This window comes from Thamnophis sirtalis, unplaced genomic scaffold (genome assembly GCF_051295495.1).
Source record: "Thamnophis sirtalis isolate CommonGarterSnake01/CBP01778 unplaced genomic scaffold, rThaSir2_p1.2 scaffold_14, whole genome shotgun sequence".
Lineage (NCBI taxonomy): Eukaryota > Metazoa > Chordata > Lepidosauria > Squamata > Natricidae > Thamnophis > Thamnophis sirtalis.
In genome coordinates, this window is record NW_028261394.1 from 16,780,953 (window position 1) to 16,802,697 (window position 21,745).

At 47.5% G+C, this 21,745-nt stretch overlaps 1 protein-coding gene across 4 annotated transcripts in view; it reads left to right on the forward strand.

The window, feature by feature from the left end:
* The window catches only part of RBFOX1 (RNA binding fox-1 homolog 1), a 722,992-nt gene that overhangs the window by 519,785 nt on the left and 181,462 nt on the right, over nucleotides 1-21,745 (forward strand). For all 4 annotated transcript variants that reach the window (XM_087729108.1, XM_087729106.1, XM_087729107.1 and 1 more), the window contains exon 3: nucleotides 11,712-11,855. In XM_087729108.1, the coding sequence (XP_087585234.1) occupies nucleotides 11,712-11,855 (144 nt within the window). The remainder of the gene's footprint in view (nucleotides 1-11,711; nucleotides 11,856-21,745) is intronic.

Genomic DNA, 21,745 nt, shown 5'->3' on the forward strand with positions numbered 1-21,745 from the left:
ACACAACAGTCATACCATTCAAGACGGGGGCAACAGCTCTTTAGCCCCAGGCCTGTCGGAACAGCCAGGTTTTAAGGGCCTTGTGGAAGGCCTGGAGGGTGGTGAGGGTTTGAATCTCCACAGGGAGTTCGTTCCAGAGGGTCGGAGCAGCCACAGAGAAGACTCTCCTCCGAGGAGTCGCCAGTCGACACTGGCCGGCGGATGGAATTCGGAGGAGGCCTAATCTGTGGGATCTAATCAGTCTAGTGGAGGTAATTGGCAGCAGGCGGTCTCTCAAGTACCCAGGTCCAATACCATGAAGGGCTTTATAAGTGATGACTAGCACCTTGAAGCGTATCCGGAGACCAATAGGCAGCCAGTGTAGCTCGTGGAGGATAGGTGTTACGTGGGTGAACCGAGGTACACCCACGATCACTCGTGCGGCTGCATTCTGGACAAGCTGAAGTCTCCAAATACTCTTCAAGGGCTGCCCCATGTAGAGCACGTTGCAGTAGTCCAGTCTAGAGGTTTCAAGGGCACGAGTGACTGTTGTGAGGGCCTCCCGGTTCAGGTAGGGACGCAACTGGTGCACCAGGTGAACCTGGGCAAATGCCCCCTTGGTCACAGCTGACAAGTGGTGTTCGAAAGTCAGCTGTGGGTCCAGGAGGACTTCCAAATTGCGAACCCTGTCTGAGGGGCGTACTGTTTGACCCCCCCAGCCTGAGAGATGGAACACTTGGCCAATTAGTAGGAGGGAAACACACCAGCCACTCGGTCTTATCTGGATTGAGTACAAGCTTGTTAAGCCCCATCCAGTCCCTAACAGCCTCGAGGCACTGGCACATCACGTCAACCGCTTCACTGAGTTGGCACGGGGCGGGCAGATACAGCTGCATATCGTCCGCATACTGATGGTATTTTATCCCGTGCCGTCGAATGATCTCACCCAGCGGCTTCATGTAGATATTAAACAGGAGGGGGGACAGGACCGAACCCTGCAGCACCCCATAATTCAGGGGTCTAGGGGTCGATCTCTGCCCTCCGACCAACACCAACTGCGACCTGTCCGAGAGGTAAGAGGAGAACCACCGTAGAACAGTGCCTCCCACCCCCACCTCCCGCAGTCGTCGCAGAAGGATACCATGGTCGATGGTATCGAAGGCCGCTGAGAGGACAAGGAGCACTAGGACGGAGGCATAACCTCCATCCCTGGCTCTCCAGAGATCATCAATCAATGCGACCAAGCGGTTTCCGTGCTGTAGCCAGGCCTAAATCCCGACTGGAAGGGATTTAGATAATCGGTTTCCTCCAAGGACCACCGGAGCTGAAAGGCTACCACTTTCTCAACAACCTTCCCCACAAAGGGGAGGTTGGAGACTGGACGATAGTTGTTTAAGACGGCTGGATCCAACGATGGCTTCTTCAGAAGGGGTCTCACCACCGCCGCCTTTAGAGCGGGGGGAAAGAACCCCTCCTGAAGGGAGGCGGTAATAACCGCCTGGATCCAGCCCCGTGTCACCTCCCTGCTGTTAGTGACCAGCCAGGAGGGGCACGGGTCCAGTACACATGTGGAGGCACTTACAGCTTCAATGGCCTTGTCCACGTCCTCAGGGGTAACAGCTTAGAAATCAATCCAGTGATGTCCTTCCAGATTCTCCCCTGGTGCCTCGGCTGGCTCTGCGCAATTGGAGTCCAGGTCCGTCCGAAGCCGAGCAACTTTATCCGCGAGGAATTGGACGTAATCCTCAGCTCTGCCCTGCAAAGGATCGCTCGTATCCCTCCTATTTAGGAGGGAACGGGTTATCCTGAACAGGGTGGCTGGGCGCGACTCAGCGGAAGCAATCAGAGAGGCAATGTGTGTTCTTTTGGTCATCCTAATTGCCCGAAGATAGGCTCTGATGCTGGATGTTAAAAGCGCTCGGTCTGACTCAGACTTACTGGATCTCCATTGTTGCTCTAGGCGTCTCTTTCGGCACTTCATCTCCCGGAGTTCCTCAGTAAACCAAGGAGCCCTTCTGGATCCACTGCTTCGGATCGGCCGTAAAGGCGCAATCCGGTTAAGAGCCCCTGCCGCTGCTGAATTCCAAGCAGCAACCAGAGTCTCCGCCGGACTGCGGGCGAGGGTATCAGGAACAACACCAAGCTCCGTCTGAAAGCCCAAAGGGTCCATAAGTCTCCTGGGGTGGAACCACCTAATCGGTTCCTCCTTCCTACAGTGGGGGTTTGGTCTCCGAAAGTCAAGCCTCAGTAGGTAGTGGTCCGACCATGACAGAGGTAAGATCTCGCTACCCCTCAAACCAAGATCACAACTCCACTGCTCCGAGAGAAATACGAGGTCGAGCATGTGACCCGCCGAGTGAGTCGGGCCCTGAATTACTTGGGTCAAGCCCATGGCTGTCATGGAAGCCATGAACTCCTGCGCTCCATCAGAGTGTTCACCGAGCGAAGGCAGATTGAAATCCCTCAGAACCATAAGCCTGGGAAACTCAATTGCCAGCTCAGCTACTGACTCGAGGAACGAGGGGAGGGCTGCTGCAACACTGTTGGGAGGCAAGTACGTTAACAGCAAGCCCACTTGACCCTTGAGGTCCAACTTCACCAGCAAGGACTCACACCCGACAAGCTCCGGAGCAGGGATCCTATCAGGTACTAGAGACTCTCGGATAACAATAGCCACACCCCCACCCCTTTCCCTGGGATCGCGGCTGATGAAGCACCTGAAAACCCTCTGGGCACATCTCTACGAGGGGGACTCCTCCCTCTGGGCCCAGCCAGGTTTCAGTAATACATGCCAGGTCTGCCCTCTCGTCTAAGATTAAGACCCGGACAAGGGGAGCCTTGTGAACTACAGACCTGGCATTTAGCGACAGCAGCCTGAGACCAGGGTCCTGATTACTCGCACCATCTGGCCTTGGAGTGGGACTCATAGGGCCGGAAGGAGGGATCTCTGTAACGCAGTGAACCCTCCTTCCCTGGTAATGGCCAGTCCTAAAGTCCCCGCCATATCTGCCCCTCCCTGTTAAGACCATAATGCTCCGGCCTGCTCCCGTGTCCATGGTCCCTCCGCCCACCCCTATAGCCCCCGCGTTTCCCGACAGGCCCTTCGAATCAGTCATCCTCTCACACAAATACAGCCACTCATCCATGCATTCCCCACATAAGGCAATCAAAACACAAAAAATACAACAGTAATAAAGTTAAAAAAGTGGGTACAGTCATCAATCCGACATACCATTCACACCGCATTCCTAAAAAATATTTTGCGCACTGCGCAAGAGAGGAAGTCTTAGTGTTCTTAATCTTCTCCTCTGCAGAGTCCAGCAAAAAGTGCAAGGCCCAAAAGTTTGAAGTGGCTGGAGGGTTAATGTCAGTTGGGGGGGAGGTGCTGAGCAGGCTCCCTGCCCATGTCCTGTTCGTCCCTTGCTTTCTCTTTCTGCAAAGATTGAGGCGCAGAATAGTATGCAGAATAGTATATGGGACTCTCAGTGAGGCCAGAGGTGGATTCAAGTATCCCAGCTCAGTCCAGAATGTTGGTCCTGAGGACGAAGGCAGGGGCGGGGATGGTCGGAAGGCGAAGACAGTCAGGCGTCTGAAAGTGGGACTCCTAAAGCAACCACGGATAGCAGCGGCAACAGCAACAGGAGCCGAGAGGCCGGCCGTGATAGTTAATAAGCTGGGATTTCAACAGTCGGTCCGCAGCAGTGATAATACACGGAAACAAAAGAGTTGCGATGGAAAGGGGGGGTGCGTTTGGGTCGGCAGCGGTAATGGCAAAAGCCTGACCCTCAGACCCACAACACCCCAGCATCAAACTCACCAACCCCCCTGGGAGGCAGCACACCCAGCGGCTCAGCAGCACCTTGTAAAACAAAATAGGGCCATGGCAATCCGGATCCAAGGCTGAAAACTGCGTCCACGGTGGAGGGGGGGCGCCCCGCTCAATGGCCCAATGGCACCACGCAGACAAAGACAGGGCCGCAGCGATCCAAATGTGGCGCTGGAACTGCTGCCAGCTGGAGACCACCGTCCACAGGAGGAGAGGGGGAGACTGCACGTCCCAGCGGCTCAGCAGCGTCTCACAAGAACAAAGGCAAGCCGCGGCGATCCATCAGCTGGAAACCGCCGCCCGTGCCGTCCGTGGGGGGGGGAAGGCTGCCCGCAAGCCGCTCAGCACCGCTCAACACCGCTGCGCCGCCCAGAGCCGTCCGAGCAGTATTTCTCCAGGTACTCGTTCTTCCAGCACCCTCTCGATATCCTCTTGCCCAGACTTCGCCCTTCAGTAGTCTGGCTACAGCAGAGACTCGATTTTTTTTCAAGATTCGTCTCTCTTCAAGCCCGAGCGAGAAGCTCAGGCAGCCATCTTACTCGCACATGGGGCATGTTTAGCGTTTCAAAATAATCTTTGTGTCTTTAGCAATAAGGTGTTTGTCTGTGTGTGTGTGCGCGTGTGCGTATGCATGTTCATTACATAAATAAATGTTACCCTCCAAATACATCTAGCAAAGCATTTCTTGGTTGTGTTACGAGGCACTTCCTTGCTCACGTATTCTTGGCAGCAAGTGATGTAGTATGAGTGAAGAAAATCTTGATTCTATTAACAGAGGTACAATTTGTTTGATATTATTTTGTGAAGGGCATGTGCATTTTTTTTTTTTGAGCAATCACAAGGGGAGATTGAAAGATGGCACTTTGCTGAGGTTTGGTTCACCATTTGTCAACCATTGTTGCACAATGGATGAATGGAATAGCATGAGGGAGTGTTGTTCAACCTTGGCAACTTTAAAATGTGTAGACTGACCCTACAGAGAGTGGTGAGGACAGTGGAGAAGATCATAGGAAGCTTGCTTCCTGTTATTCAGATTACTACTTATAAACACTTAAAGCTTGAAGTCTTGTTAGAGACCCCACACAACCACTTCACGTTGCTGTTTCTGTTGCTCCCCACTGGGAGGAGGTTTTGAAGTATTTGTAGCAGAACTACCAGATTCTGTAATGGCTTTGTTCCTTATGCCATATGTCTTGTAAACTCCCAAAATTTGTTTCTCTTGCCATGTACATGCATATATTCAGACTAGATTTTGTTGTTTCTCTGTGTCAGATAAGATATGTGAGTATATGAATAATTTTGTATTTATTTATTTTGTCATGTTCGTACGTGGTTATGTATGAATATGGATGAACATGGATGAACATACGCTTTGGAGGTAGTGACCCTTTGAGAGCTGTATGGAAGGAAATTTCATTTTAATACATGCCAATTAGTATACATTCAAAGTCAGTAAAGTTATTCTATTCTATTCTATTCTATTCCTGATTCTATTCTATTCTACTCTACTCTACTCACCTACAACTCCCAGAATTCCCTAACCAACATAGTCAAGAACATTCTTGGTTTTTATATACAGGTAGTCCTTAACTTACAACAGTTCATTTAGTGACAACTTACAGTTAAAACAGCACTGAAAAAATTGACTTATGACCATTTTATACACTTATGGCCATCTATAGAGATTCTCAGACATTCAATTGTCCCAAAGTTGCTTTTTTCAAGAGGAAACTGGACTTTCTGTTTTTTCTTTGAAGACGTTTCACTTCTCATCCACGAAGCTTCTTCAGCACTAACTGGATAGTGGGGAATTGAAGGATTTAGCTGCGGTGTCGCAGTGGTTAGGGTGCAGTACTGCAGGCTACTTCTGCTGACTGCCAGCTGCCTGCAATTTGGCAATTTGAATCTCACCAGGCTCAAGGTTGACTCAGCCTTCCATCCTTCCCACGTGAGGACTCAGATTGTTGAGGGTGAAAGGCTGACTGTAAACTGTTTAGAGAGGGCTGTAAAGCACTGTGAAGCAATATATAAGTGATATCAGGAGCCAAGGTGGCGCAGTGGTTAAATGCAGCACTGCAGGCTACTGCTAGATCAGCAGTTCAGCGGTTCAAATCTCACCGGCTCAGGGTTGACTCAGCCTTCCATCCTTCCGAGGTGGGTAAAATGAGGACCCAGATTGTTGTTGGGGGCAATATGCTGACTCTGTAAACCGCTTAGAGAGGGCTGAAAGCCCTATGAAGCGGTATATAAGTCTACTGCTATTGCTATAAATATTGCTATTTATACTCCTTGCAGACAGCTGGTCATTTACATTCTTTAGAGAGTTGTAGAGCACTTGGAGGTTTATCTGCATTCTTAGGGTCACCTGAGTAGTGCAAAGAGGTGTGGAGCCTTCTTGCTGAAAGGACTGTGTTGTAGACTGGAGATAGATGATGTCGTATTCCCCTTGGCTGTTCCTGCTATGGAGTTCCCTTAAATTATACTGATTAAAATTATCTTAGTTTTCTGGTAGATACTGGGCTCTAACCCAATCCATTTGGATGTTTCAAAATGATTCAGAAAAAAAAATCTTTGGGCAAGACTGAAAAGAACAATTAAGAAGTGAAAGCATGATGTTGTACCTTTTTATTAACATAAAAAACAATTTTATGCTGGACTTTCTTACCTTGGTACTCAAATTTTGAAACCACCCCATAAAAACACAAACCAGGTTAAAACCTCATATAAAACCCATTCACAAAACAACGTTTGTGTTATTTTACTGCTGCAAAGAGATTCCCAGTCATGAAGCAGGACTTTTGGTATCCTCTTTTCTGTTGCTTTCTAAGCATCCAGTGAAAATTAGGTGATCCTTAAAAGTTGAGATTAGTTCTTAGTGAATTTCTGCAGAAAATGGTTAGAAACCCACATGCAAATATTCACCCTTGTATGCGCATAATGCTTTCCTGGCTAGCACCTTTTAATTTCACATTACTCTCTTAGACATTTGGGACTTTTTTTCAGCTTTACTAGAGAGGGGAAACGTTATCCTCCCCCTCTGTATACCATCTAGTACGGACTTTGCGAACCTGCGCAACCTTCTAATTTTATTTTAAATAGGTATGTTGAGTGCATGGGATTGCATGGGATGATATGAATGATCTCACTTTTATTACTATTACTGTTGTAACTTTGTGTTTTAATTATTTCGTGAGGATTGTTTGAGTGAGAGTTTGGGTATGACTGATTCGGAGGACCTGCCGGGGTATGCGGGGGTCATGGGGGTGGTTGGGGGGACCACAACCACGGGTGAGGGTCGGAGCATTGCGGTCATGACAGGGAGAGGCAGATATGGCGGGGACTTTAGGGCAGGCCATCATCGGGGAAGGAGGGCTCGCTGTGTCATAGAGATCCCTCCTTCCGGCCCTAGGAGTCCCACTCCAAGGTCAGATGGCGCGGGTGTTCAGGACCCTGGTCTCAGGCTGCTGTCGCTAAATGCCAGGTCTGTTGTTCATAAGGCCCCCCTCATCCGGGACTTGATAACTGATGAGGGCGCAGACCTGGCATGTATTACTGAAACATGGCTGGGCCCTGAGGGAGGAGTCCCCCTCGTCGAGATGTGCCCAGCCGGATTTCAGGTGCTACACCAGCCGAGAGCCCAGGGAAGGGGTGGCGGTGTGGCTATTGTAGTCCGGGAGTCTTTAGTACCTCGTAGGATCCCTGCTCCGGAGCTTGTCGGGTGTGAGTCCCTGCTAGTGAAGTTGGACCTCAAGGGTCAAGTGGGTTTGCTGCTTACGTACCTGCCTCCCAACTACGTTGCAGCAGCCCTCCCCTCGCTCCTCGAGTCAGTAGCCGAGCTAGCGGTTGAGTTCCCTAGACTTATAGTTCTGGGGGACTTTAACTTGCCTTCGCTCGGTGAACACTCTGATGGAGCGCAGGAGTTCATGGCTTCCATGACAGCCATGGGCTTGACTCAAGTAATTCGAGGCCCAACTCACTTAGCGGGTCACACGCTTGACCTCGTATTCCTCTCGGAGCAGTGGAGTTACGATCTTGGTCTGAGGGGTAATGAGATCATACCCCTGTCGTGGTCAGACCACTACCTACTGAGGCTAGACTTCCGGAGGCCAAACCCCCACCGTAGGGAGGAGGAACCGACCAGCTGGTTCCGCCCCAAGCGACTGATGGATCCTGTTAGGTTCCAGACGGAGCTTGGGGTTATTCCTGATACCCTCGCCCACAGTTCGGCGGAGACCCTCGTCGCTGCCTGGCACTCGGCAGCTTCGGAGTCTCTAGACCGGATTGCGCCGCTACGGCCCCTCCGGGTCAGCGGCCCCCGGAGGCCTCCTTGGTTTACTGAGGAGCTCCGGGAGGTAAAGCGCCGGAGGAGACGCCTAGAGCACTCGTGGAGGTCCGATAGGTCCGAGTCGAAACGGGCACTTTTGACAGCATGCACCAAGGAGTATATTCGGACCTTAAGAACAACAAAAAGAACATACATTGCCTCCTTGGTAGCGTCCGCCGAGTCCCGCCCAGCCGCCCTGTTTAGGATAACCCGCTCCCTCCTAAATAGGAGGGAGACGGGGGACTCCTTACAGGGTAAGGCTGAGGAGTATGTCCAGTTCTTGGCGGACAAAGTTGCCCGGTTTCGAGCGGACCTGGACTCCACCCCAGTAGATCCAGCCGAGACACAAGGAGAAAACTTGGCAAACCATCTCTGGGTTGAGTTTCAGGAAGTTGCCTCTGGGGATGTGGACAAGGCTATGCGAGCTGTGAGTACCTCCACCTGCATACTGGACCCGTGTCCCTCCTGGCTGGTTGCCAACAGCAGTGAGGTGACACGAGGCTGGATCCAGGCGGTTGTTACCGCTTCTCTTCGGGAGGGGTACTTTCCCACCGCGCTTAAGACAGCGGTGGTAAGACCCCTCCTGAAGAAGCCGTCTCTGGATCCAGCTGTTCTTAATAACTATCGTCCAGTCTCCAACCTCCCCTTTGTAGGGAAGGTTGTTGAGAAGGTGGTGGCTCTCCAGCTTCAGCGTACCTTGGAGGAAGCTAACTATCTTGACCCCTTCCAGTCTGGCTTCAGACCCGGTTACAGCACAGAAACCGCTTTGGTCGCATTGACTGATGATCTCTGGAGAGCTAGGGATGGAGGCCATGCTTCCATCCTAGTTCTCCTGGACCTCTCAGCGGCTTTCGATACCATCGACCATGGTATCCTTCTGCGACGACTGCGGGAGATAGGGGTGGGCGGCACTGTCTTGCAGTGGTTCTCCTCCTATCTCTCGGACAGGTCGCAGTCGGTGTTAGTGGGGGGGCAGAGATCGTCCCTGAGGCCCCTAACTTATGGGGTGCCGCAGGGGTCGGTCCTATCCCCCCTACTATTTAACATTTACATGAAACCGCTGGGCGAGATCATCCGAAGGCACGGGATAAAATATCACCAATATGCGGACGATACACAGTTGTATCTGTCCGCCCCGTGCCAACTCAATGAAGCGGTGGACGTGATGAACCGGGGACTGGAAGCCGTTAAAGACTGGATGAGAGCAAACAAGCTGATACTCAACCCAGACAAGACCGAGTGGCTGTTGTGTTTCCCTCCCAAAAATTTGACCACCATACCATCACTCAGGCTGGGGGGACAAAATTTAAACCCCTCAGAAAGGGCCCGCAACTTGGGAGTCCTCCTGGATTCACAGCTAACTTTTGACCACCATCTCTCAGCTGTGACCAGGGGGGCATTTGCCCAGGTTCGCCTGGTGCGCCAGTTGCGGCCCTACCTGAATCGGGAGGCCCTCACAACAGTCACTCGAGCCCTTGTGATCTCTAGGCTGGAATACTGTAATGTGCTCTACATGGGGCTGCCCTTGAAGAGCATCCGAAGACTACAGCTAGTCCAGAATGCGGCCGCGCGAGTGATCGTGGGCGCACCACGGTTCGCCCACATAACACCGATCCTCCGTGAGCTGCACTGGCTACCTGTTGGTCTCCGGGTGCACTTCAAGGTCCTACTCACCACCTATAAAGCGCTCCATGGTAGTGGATCTGGCTATTTGAGAGACCGCCTTCTGCCAATTACCTCCCTGCGTCCCATCAGATCTCATAGAGTTGGCCTCCTCCGTATTCCATCCGCCAGTCAGTGCCGACTGGCGACTACTCGGAGGAGAGCCTTCTCTGTTGCGGCTCCGACACTATGGAACAATCTCCCCGTGGAGATTCGTACCCTCACCACCGTCCAGGCCTTCCGCACAGCCCTCAAGAACTGGCTAACCCGTCAGGCCTGGGGATAATCTTATTTCGCCCCTCCCGAATGCTGAGTGAATGTTGAGTTTTATTGTCTAATTTACTTTGTGCACATTTCTTTTTTCGTATTGTCCTACACTCCCCTTCCTTTTTTGATTGTAAGCCGCCCTGAGTCCCCTCAGGGAAAAGGGCGGCCTATAAATAAATAAAACAAATAAATAAATAAAACAAATAAATAAAACAAACAATCCAGCCTGTTTTGTAAAATAATTACCAAATAAGCATTGTGATATGTATCCCTGACTTCCCACAGGCTGTGATAGGTGTGAAAGTCAATGAGATCATCATTTATTTGCCAAAATAATAATACACACACCGCTAAAATCACACAGGCAGAAAAAAAAATCCCTATTAATCCCAATACTTCTAGCAGACAGCAATTTGAGAAAGACTGATATAGATACAGAACACATTCTTGGACATAGAATACAGGTACTCCTTGACTTGTGACCACAATTGAGTCCAACATTTCTGCTGCTAATTGAGACACTGATTAAGGGAATTTTGTCCCATATTACGACCTTTCTTTACAGATGTTGTGCAGTGAATCTCTGCAGTTGCTAAATGAGTAACACGGTTGTTAAGTGAATCTGAGTCCTCCATTGACTTGTCAAATGGTTGCAAAAGGGGATCATGACCACCCCAGGACACTGCAACCATCACAAATATGAGTCAGGTGCCAAATATCTGAAATTCTGAGGACATTATTGTTGGGATGCTGCAACGGTCTTCAGTGTGACAGTTGGTCATACGTCACTTTTTTCAGTGCTGTTGCAACTTTGGTCGCTGAAAGAATTGTTGTACATTGAGGACTACCTGTAATAAATGTGTCAACCCTGAATGGAACCTGGCTGAGGCCATCTTGAAGGCTTCAGAGTTGTCACAAAGCAGAAAAGGATTTAGGGAGGGGGGAAAATAGTTAGATGGGGTTTTGTAGCCAAAACAATAAAGTTGTCCTGTTGGAACCAAGGACATTCTCTCAGGTGGCTGGCCAGAGAAGGAGTGAAGTAACCAAGCAACAGGCTAGCACCTTGATTGGGCAGCATGACCAGTGACTTGAAGGAAAGAGGAAACTTTTACTTTTTAGTTAGGCAAGAGCTGTGGGGACGTTCAGAGTTGGCTTTCACCAGTTGTGCCAATATGATGCATCCAATAAAATTGTTCTTTGAGGAATGTGCCTGCCTCAGAGTTCTGCTTTCTATGGTTACATTACTTGGAATGCTGACATATTGAACTAGTCTTACTTATTTATTTATTAAACTTGTATGTCACACATCTTACTCTGCAAAGTTTTTCTGGGCAAATTGCAAAACCTTTCAAGCAGACATACAGTATCTGAGTAGTAATTCAAAGGCAGCACCATGGGAGAAGTTTGACAGATCCCACATCTCAAGACATGAACCAACGGGAGATCCCAATCTAGACGCAACTGATTTCACTTTGCTTTTGGCGATGCTGTGATTCTTTGCAGGCTGTTCGTTTCTTCCGCCATTGTTGTTAAGCACCTTTCCCCCAAAAAACTGCACTGTGGTTTTGGAAGGGAACAGAAAAGTCTCAGTGCAAAATAGATTCCGATCGCTTGATTAACTTTCTCTCCTCTCTGTCTCTCGAATTCTTTTAGCAGACGGACGATGCAGCACAGACTGATGGTCAGCAACAGACACAATCTTCTGAAAACACAGAGAACAAATCACAGCCCAAACGGCTGCATGTTTCAAATATTCCCTTCAGATTTCGGGACCCAGACCTCAGACAAATGTTTGGGGTAAGCAATGGTTTCCTTACAACACTCTTCTTACTCTTGCTTTTATTCCTTATTTAAGTTCAGTATGTATGTATGTATGTATGTATGTATGTATGTATGTATGTATGTATGTATGTATGTATGTATTCAACTGCCCATCTCATTCTCAGAAACTCATTGAAAACCAATCTAGGAAAAATGTTTTGGAGAACAGTTTATCTAAACATTATTCAACGTGACAAGACCCACAAATAACACACTTTCTCATTCAAGCATGGCGGTGAGGCTGACCAAATTCCTGGCCCCGATGCCTGGGGGAAGAGTCAGAATTTTTAACTTTTCTGAAAAGCTGAAGTCAAAGTCATCCAAACCTTGGGGGGAAATGTAGAGGACAAACACTATGCCATCTCCTTAACAAATTATGTCTTCTTCAGCTGCTAGGACTTAGCTGGGCAGCCTCATTTTGATGCTGAATTGTGCAATTCACCGTATTTTTGGGAGTATAAGATGCACCTCTTTCATCCCAGAAAGAGGGTGATAATCTGGGTGCGTCTTATACACTGAATACAGCCATGTTTGGCCTCCTGAAACCCCACCCCGCGCATCCCATTTTTCGCAAAAATGGATCCGCAGAGGGTTTGGGAGGCCTGTAGAGTGCTCCTGGGGGATGGGGAGGGCAAAACTGAGTGTAAAAGGGCCTGTTTTTCACAAAAACAGGAGTGATTTTGCCCTCCCCAGCCCCCAGGAGCACTCTGCAGGACTTCCAAACTCTCTGCATGTCCCATTTTTTGCAAAAAAAACCCAGACCCATTTTCATGAAAAATGGGCTGTTTTTTGCTCATTTTTGCAAGAGCACTCTACAGGCCTCCCAATCCCCCTGCACACCACATCGTTTGCCTCCCAAACTCCACAGGCATCACATTTTTGCCCTCCCCAGGAGCACTCTGCAGGCCTCCCAAATTCTCTGCATGCCCCGTTTTTCATAAAAAACAGGATGTGCAGAGGGTTTGGAAGGCCTGCAGAGTGCTCCTGGGTGCTGGGGAGGGCAAAACCTTTTTTTAAAAAAATAATCTCTTCAAAATCTTGGTGCATCTTATTCTCCGGTGTGTCTTATAGTCCGAAAAATACGGTACTTAGCTTACTTCCTTTTGCTATTCCACACCTGTGTTGGTCTGCAGCAGGGGTGGGTTTCTCACCCCGTTCCAACCGGTTCGGTTGGAACGAGGCCGGCGGCGTCCTCGCGCACGCACGCGGCGTCCTCGCGCACGCACACGGTGCACGCATGCATACTAGCATCTGCGTGATGCTCCAGCTGTTCCTGGAGGATCGCGCAGGCGCTGTATGCGTTCTGCGCATGCGTGGAAGCGCAAAATTCGTAAAAACCGGGTAAGGAGCGGGCGCGGGTGTGCGGGCGCGCGCGGGCGCGGGGGGGGGGGGCTTCGCCGTTCCCGGAAGTTACTTACTTCCGGGTTCGGCGACCAACCGGATCGCAGGGACCGGTGCGAACCGGTCGAAACCCACCCCTGGTCTGCAGAAAACAAAAGGAAAAGGAAGGAAAAGAAAGGAAAAGAAAGGAAAAGAACATTATATTATAACGTATGACATTTAATACAGTTTATAGACACATGGAGATGCTTTTAGATGAATAAACTGGATTTCATAACCTCTTTAACAGTTTGTGTCATAAAATCTGTATTATTAGCTTCTGCCAGACCTTTTAGTCCTGAGGTTGATGAAGGGTCCATTTGACACAAACCCCACCGAGCTGAGGTTCAACTGACAAGGACTTTCCTGTAGCTCTTCTGGAAATTGTTGGAAGCCAGTTTCCAAATTCTGGTAGCACGGAAGACAGCAAATGTAGAGCCACAGGCTGTCATGAACATGAATTCCAAGACTCTAGCAGGATGGCCTCGAGTTACCTTGGCTAACTGAGAAGGAGAGTAGCAAATACTTCTTGCAAAATGCCTGATGTTTCAAAGGAAGGTCAACTGTGCTGAAGAAATATGACCATACAATGCGGAAGCTTTCCGGTATCAAATTGAAAGGTGGAATGTAGGTGCTGAAACATGGACATTGTATATGTCCATCAGGAAATACAAGAGCAGAAAGAATGCAGTCCAAGGGTTGGTTTTTCTTTGAACCATGGAGTTGGAAGGCACCTACTGAAGGCACCTACTGGCATCTGGTCCCAATTCTTCCCAAATGCAAGAATCCTCACAGCATTTCAAACAAATGGCTGCCTATTCGTTCTTGAAAATTTCAATTGATGCAATAACTATGAGTCCAAGTGGCAGGCTGTTCCACTGTTTCACAGTTCTCTCGTCATCAGGATATTCCTTCTTATTTCAAGTTTGAATCTCTCTCCGTGACTCTTCACCCAATGGTTCTTCTCACCTTACAAAGCTGTGGAGAATAAATCCACATCCTCTTCCTTGTCACCTCCCTTCATGTATTGGAAGACTGCTATCGCATTTCCTTGTAGCTAAAGGGACAGGGTGGCTCACTGGATATGATGCTGAGCTTGTCGATCAGAAAGGTCAGCAGTTCAGTGGTTCGAATCCCTAGCGCCACATAACTGAGTGAGCTCCTGTTACTTGTCCCTGCTTCTGCCAACTTAGCAGTTTGAAAGCATGTAAAAATGCAAGTACAGATGACAGGAAAAAAAAACCTGAAAGAAACACTACAGATTTTTTAAAAAAAAGAAATATAAGAGCAGACTTCCAAATCTTCTTTACTGCAATTAAAAATAAACTAATTATTCCATTCCCTCTTTTAAGATGAATATGCAACTTGCCTTTTAAGCCTTTCTCTCACAGAGATGGACAAAGGGAACAAAAATGTTGATATACTTTCTCTTGAAACTAAGGCTAGCCCACCATTTAAGACTAATTTATCTTAATTAATTAACTAATTGCATTTTAAATGAAGGAAGACATCATATTATTAATGGGTTCCTTTTACCATGTAAAAGGAAATAATTTGCAGTTCAATTAAAATGCTTGTAGTGAGTTTGTTAACATTATCGGAAGGGTAACATTTAAATTTGAGGGACGTGGTGGCTCAGTGGCTAAGACTCTGATCAATCAGAAAGGTTGGCAATTCGAATCCCTAGTACCGCGTAACGGAGTGAGCTCCCGTTACTTGTCCCAGCTTCTGCCAACTTAGCAGTTCGAAAGGATGTAAAAATACAAGTAGTAAAATAGGAACCACCTTTGGTGGAAAGGTGACAGCGTTCGGTGAACCTTTGGCATTGAGTCATGCCGGCCTCGTGACCACCAAGATGTCTTCAGACAGCACTGGCTCTTCAGCCTTCAAAGGAAATGAGCACCCCCCTGGAGTTGGGAACGACTAGCACATATGTGCAAGGGGAACCTTTACCTTTAACATTTTAAATATATCCCTTTGACAGCAGCATACTGGAGCCAAACCCATATTCTGAAGTGCTTCTTTCTCAAAGAGTTGTGGTTTGTTTGTTTATTTACTACATTTGTGTAGCCGTCCATCTGGCCAGTGTGACTCTAGTTGGCTCACAGCAATTAAAAAAACAACAGTAACCGTAAAAAAATAAACAAAACAACATGCAACTCCCAAAACCGTGATTAAAAATTCAATAACATATAATCCCAGTCAACCCGTGAATATTATTTAATGTAGCTGTTGCTAAGGCTCGCCACTACTGCTGAAGCCCCAGGCACAACTGCCGAGCCAACTCTTCGAACTTGTCCTAAAGACTGCAATAAAGATTTGATTTGATTTGATTTAGGTGCAAATCTAAGTTCTAATTATGATTTTTTTTTTCAAAAGATGGGTATCATGGCAGAAAAACATCTCCTGTGTCCCATCAAATGAAAGTCCATAGTAGATGCAACTCCTAACCAGATCTGATGTAGATAGATGTTCAAGGAGAGGAAGTCTCTCAAACCACAATGTTGTTGCTGTTGCTATTATTGTTAACTAGCCGATAACCTGGTGTTGCCTGAGTATTTATTTATAGGGGGAAAATGTCTGGACCAAATGTAATTTATAATGTTGGATTTTCCCCCTTTCCAGAGGGAGCCCCTTTGTGGAATACTGTGAAGCTGTTACCATGGCAACTCCACTGCGCTGTTCAGTACAAGCCATTTTATGGCAGTACAGTAGAAGCCATCTTATGGCAGTACAGTACCGTGTTTTCCTGAAAATATGACAGGGTCTTATTTTCTTTTTACTTATAAAATATGGTCTTGGGCTTATTATAGAGGAGGGCTTATTGTTTTGGGGTTGCCGGGCAGCTGCTCCCGTGTGAACTGGCTCCTGAAGAGCCGGGCACAGCCTCAGGGGCGAAGCAGCCATGAGGTGACCAAGCTCACGAGCAACCGCCTGGCAAACCCCCTCTCCAGCCAGGCAGAGTGCCATTCACTGACCTAGGGGGTATCCCTAAGGGGCCAAGCCACGTGGTGCTCTGCCCGCTCCCCAGCTCCCGCGGCTTGGCACATTAGGGATACCCCCTAGGTCAGTGCATGGAACTCTGCTGGGCTGGAGAAGGGGGTTGCACGAGTGCCTGTTCCACCCCCAACAGGCATGCCTCCTAGCCTCAACATGTCCGGGCTCAGCTCTCCTTGCAACAACCACCACCGCGCTCCAAGCATAACGTCTTCTCCAGTTCCAAACTCCCAAACTCGGCTGCTGAGTCTTCCAGCAGTGGCCGCTCTAGGAGTGCGCTCTATGGTTGTGGGCTGGCTACCGGAAGACTCTCTGTCCAGAAGACTCTCTTACAGAGTCTTCCAGCAGCCAGCCCACAACCATAGAGCACACTTCTAGAGCGGCCGCTGCTGGAAGACTCAGCAGCCGAGTTTGGGAGTTTGGAACCGGAAAAGACTTTATGCTTGGAATGTGGTGGCGGCTGTGGCGGCTGCAGGGAGAGCTGAACAATTCCCCCCTCCGGCCAGGCAGAACACCACTCCCCAACCTAGCGGTATCCCAAAGGTGGCAAGCAATGTGAGTGCCTTTCTCCCCCCTCCCCTGGATCCTGCAGCTTGGCACCTTCAGGATATCACTATGTTGGTGAGCGGTGCTCTGCCTGGCTGGAGGGGGGGGGGTTGTCCAGGGGGTTTATTTTCAGGGGTGGGCTTATATTTTCCCCACGCGAAAAATGTGGCTTCAGTTTCAGGACAGGTTGTATTTTTGGGGAAACACAGTAGAAACCATTTTAAGGCAAAACAGGCTTTATCTTAACAGAACATCTGCCCAGGGGTGTTAGGGGTGTCTTACCCCCACAGTATTTTTTTCCAGAGAGTAAGTCATCTGTGTACCAAGTTTGGATGAAATTGTTCGAGGTGTTCCAAAGTTATTCTGGAACACACACACACACACACACACACACACACACACACACACACACACACACACAGAGTCATTTATATATGTATAGATTTATATAATTCCATTGAAGCTGAATCTGTGTATCTCATAAGGGGAAGAGCTCAAAGATGGTACCTAAATTTACTAGACTAGGACTTCAAGAAAAGACACAAAAACATCATAACTCTCATCCCGTGAGGAGAGTATGATATAAACTTGATGTAGCTCAGAAAAAATTAATTCTTTTTCATTTAGCTCCTGAAAAACCTCTTTCAGTTCTTAGTTCTAAGTTGCTTCTCTCCTTGATTAGTTTCCACCCGTTGCTTCTTGTCCTGCCTTCTGCTGCCTCGGGGACTAGATCGACCCTCTCTTAGATGGAAGCAGAGCTGCATACATCTGAACAGGAGGACATATTAATCTAATCTCATAATTAACAGATTAACAGAGTTGGAAGGGACCTTGCAGGTCATCTAGTCCAACCCCCTGCCCAAGCAAGAGACCCTACATCTACCTCTGCCTAGGATCGAACTCACAACCTCTTGATTGTGAGGTGAGAGCGCCACCTCTAGGCTCCAGATTAAGAAAAAAGACAATTGCTAAAACTGGGTAACATTTAATAGGAAAAACCCAGTGACTGTGTGAGGGGGGAAAAGTAACATTTTGTATGGAATGGTACAGGGCAGTGATAGCTAACCTTTTTTGGCTCCGGTACCAAAAGCATATGCGCACGTGCCGAGACCCATAATTCAATCCCCTGCGCATGAGTGCATGACCCCCACTGCTCCACCCCCCGCACATGCATGCATGACCCCCTGTTGCAACGCATGCCTGCACAACCCCCCCCCACCCTCCTGAAGCTTGGGGAGGGTGAAAACAGCCTCCCCCCCCCCCCCCGGAGGCCCTCCAGAAACTGGAAATGGCCCATTTCCAAACTTCTGGTAGGCCCAGTAGTCCTGTTTTTTGCCCTCCCGAGGCTTCGGAGACTTTCCCGAAACCTGGGGAGGGCAAATCAGCTTTCCCCGGCACTCTGGAAGCCCTTCAAAGGACGAAAACCAGTCAGCCAGCACAGGCATGTGCGCTGCAACTGACCTAGGGCAGTGGCTCACCTACCCTCAGAGATAGTTCCACATGCCACCTGGGGCACATGTGCCATAGGTTCCCCATCATGGGTATAGAGTTTCCTGCTTGAGGAGGGGGTAGGACTAGGAGACCTTCAAGGTCCCTTCCAATTCTATTATTCTGTTCTGTTCTGTTCTGCCGCAATTACACTGCTCATTTAGGAAAACGAACTATTCTTCTTAAAAGATGATTTCCCCGTTTTCTCATGCCTTAGGATTTACCTTTGCGTGAGTCTCTTCAATGTATTTCAAGGCACATTAGTTGCTTTGGAAACTCTTTCAAAAGGCAAGAGAATGCCCATAAAGCTTTCCTGAGTTGAATGTGGAAAATCCACTTTTGTTTATTTGTGCGAAAAATTACCAGCTTTATCTCTGCCAAGGTCCATTTTTTGTTCTACAGATCTTTCTGCCTTTTTCTGCAATCTACTAGTTGTTACGGGTAAAAGGCACCCAAAAGCATTTTTTTTCAGTACTAGTAAGCAGCGCTTTCTGTTGCTGAAAAGAAAATTCTGCCCTTGGGAATTGCTTGGAGAATTTTGGGTTGCATTAATAAATAAATCTACCCGATGTTTACTAGTTTCATGGAAAAGGCTGAAAGACCAGCTCTACTGATTCAACACATTCTGACAGATTGAATGCACCTTCACAACCCCCCTCCCCACACCATTTAATAAATTTAAGCAGTGTTGAATTTTTCATTTCCTCTTTGGGGCCCAATTATGATTCTTGGGGAAGAAAACCAAAACCAAATCATTCCAAAAGTATTAGTACCACTTTATAAAACCTTAATAAGACCACACCTGGAATATTGCATCAAGTTTTGGTCACCATATTATAAAAAAGATGTTGAGACTCTAGAAAGACTTCTCTGCTCTCCAGAGAAGAGCAACAAAGATGATTAGGGGACTGGAGACTAAAACATATGAAGAACGGCTGTAGGAACTGGGTATGTATCAGTGATGGGATTCAAATAATTTAACAACTGGTTCTCTGCCCTAATGACCAGCTGGGTAGGCTTGGCTCAGTGGTCATGTGACTGGGTGGGCATGACCAACTCAATGTCACTCAGGTTGATGGGCGTTTCACCTTAGCTGTTACAGTGTAATAAAGGTTAATCGGAGAGGCAGTTTCTGCAAGCAGGGCAATAAAGATTAGGCTAGAAACAACACCAGAATGTTTCCTTCCTGCCTTCCTTACATGATTATCCCTGCAAAGTGTAAAAAAAACACAAAATGAGATTTCCAACAACCGGTTCTCCGAACTGCTTGGAAAGTTAACAACCGGTTCTCCCGAATAGGTGCGAGCCGGCTGAATCCCACCACTGGTATGTATGTTTAACCATATGTTTAAAGAAAAGAAGAACAAGGGGTGACATGATAGCAGTCTTCCAATGCTTGAGGAAGTGTCACAAAGCAGAGGGGTCAACCTATTCTCCAAAGCATCTGAAGGCAGGCCAAGAAGCAATGGATGGAAACTAACCAAGGAGAGAAGTAACCTAGAACTAAGAAGAAACTTCCTGACAGCAGGAACAATTAAGTGGTGGAAGAGAAGTTGCCTTCAGAGGTTGTGGGTGCTCCAAGAAGACAAGGACAGCTCCTTGTCTGGAATAGTCTAGGGACTCCTGCTTGAGCAGGGGGTTGCACTAGAAGACACCTAAGGTCCCTTCCAACTCTGTTATTCTGTTACTGTAAAACAATGTGGATGAATTGTGTCTGTTATCACACACACACAAGGAGCTAAGTGCAGACTCTCTTTTTCACATACATACACGGTCATAAAAAGTTAAACAATCCTTAGCTCTTCTGAAGGGAAAAGCAATGTTGAAAAGAAATAAGCATGCATGATCTGAAACTATTCCCTGTTCTGTTACTACAAAGTGACAATCAGAGGTGCCCCTTGGAATATCAGGTGGTTACACAATCATGTATAAACCCAAAAAATGCTCCAAATAACGTACATGGTCTTTTTTGCCACACCATTCAAGCAGGGGCAAGGACATGTGTGTGACAGGTGCACCACCCCAACACTTGAACAAGAACAAAAATAAGCCCATCTTCTCTTCTCTTCTCCACTGCACATCTAGAAGAAGTTATGCTCTCCAGAAAAGAGAAGTAGAAAAAAAACCAATGCATCTTTGATTTGGGATCAGAGAATTTCTTGGAGAAAGGAGAGGACTACAGCAGGAATTTTTGGGAGTTGCCAGTTCTGTGAAAATTATTTTTTTTAAAAAATCAATTATTCATCTTTGTTGATCTATTTCCTACCAGTATCTGACTTACTTAGTGGCCCCTGTCTTCTTAGAATGCCCAGTTACTCTAATGATTGCCTAGTTTAAGTGTACTAGCTCAGTTTTGCCTTTTCATTTTACTATTTTGAGATCTACCTGGAGAAATGGGACATCTTGTCTGTGACCAAAAAGACAACAGAGGACAATATCTGAGAAATAAGACTCACTAAAACTATGGTGCTGGAGAAGACTCCTGCGAGTCCCTTGGACCACAAGGTGATCCAACTGGTCAGTCCTAGAGGAGATCAACCCCAACTGCTCTTTAGAAGGCCAGATCCTGAAGAAGAAATTAAAATACTTTGTCCACCTAATGAGAAGGAAGGACTTCCTGGAGAAGAGCTTCATGCTTGGAAAGACTGAGGGCAAAAGAAGAAGGGACGACAGAGAATGAGGTGGCTGGATGGAGTCATGGAAGCAGTCGGTGTGAGCTTAAATGGATTCCAGAGGATGGTAGAGGACAGGAAGGCCTGGGAGAGCGTTGTCCATGGGGTTGCGATGGGTTGAACATGACTTCGCAACTAACAACAACAACAAAATTAAATATTGTTTTTGGCAAAACTCTGCAAAATAAGAGTCTGATCTTCACCAACAGAAAAACATAGCAATTAATATGTTCTTTCTAAGATTGGGCCCTTCAGCTCCTGCTATGGCTTCCCAAAATTATTGAATCTTTATTGAAAGAGCACCAAATATTCTACAGATTCATTGGGTAGCAGAGAAAACACAGGTTGCAATGATTGAAGAGAGAGTAACTGTAGCTTCAGAAGCCATAAATGAGGAGTGTTGCAGTTAGATCAACTGCAAATTGTCTGTTTGACTCGATCAACTTGGAATGAACTCAGTTCCTAATTTTCAGTCTGGATTGTCAAATCAATCTGACTCGAACAAGTTCATTCAATTTGACAAAAGCCACACAATATTCAGGGGTATTTGGAGGCGACCCTTTTGATCTGACAGTTCAAATCAGTCATCCAATCTGGAAAGTCAACTTGTTTCACAAAATTAAATAGCTTTTTTGACGTGGGAATCTGTAAATCTTCGCAGAAAGCTCTGTCACAAATTATTCATCTATTGCAGTGTTTCTCAACAACTTTCAGATGTGTGGACTTCAGCTGGCTTGGGAATTTTGGCAAATGAAATTCATACATCTTGAAGTTGCTGAAAAA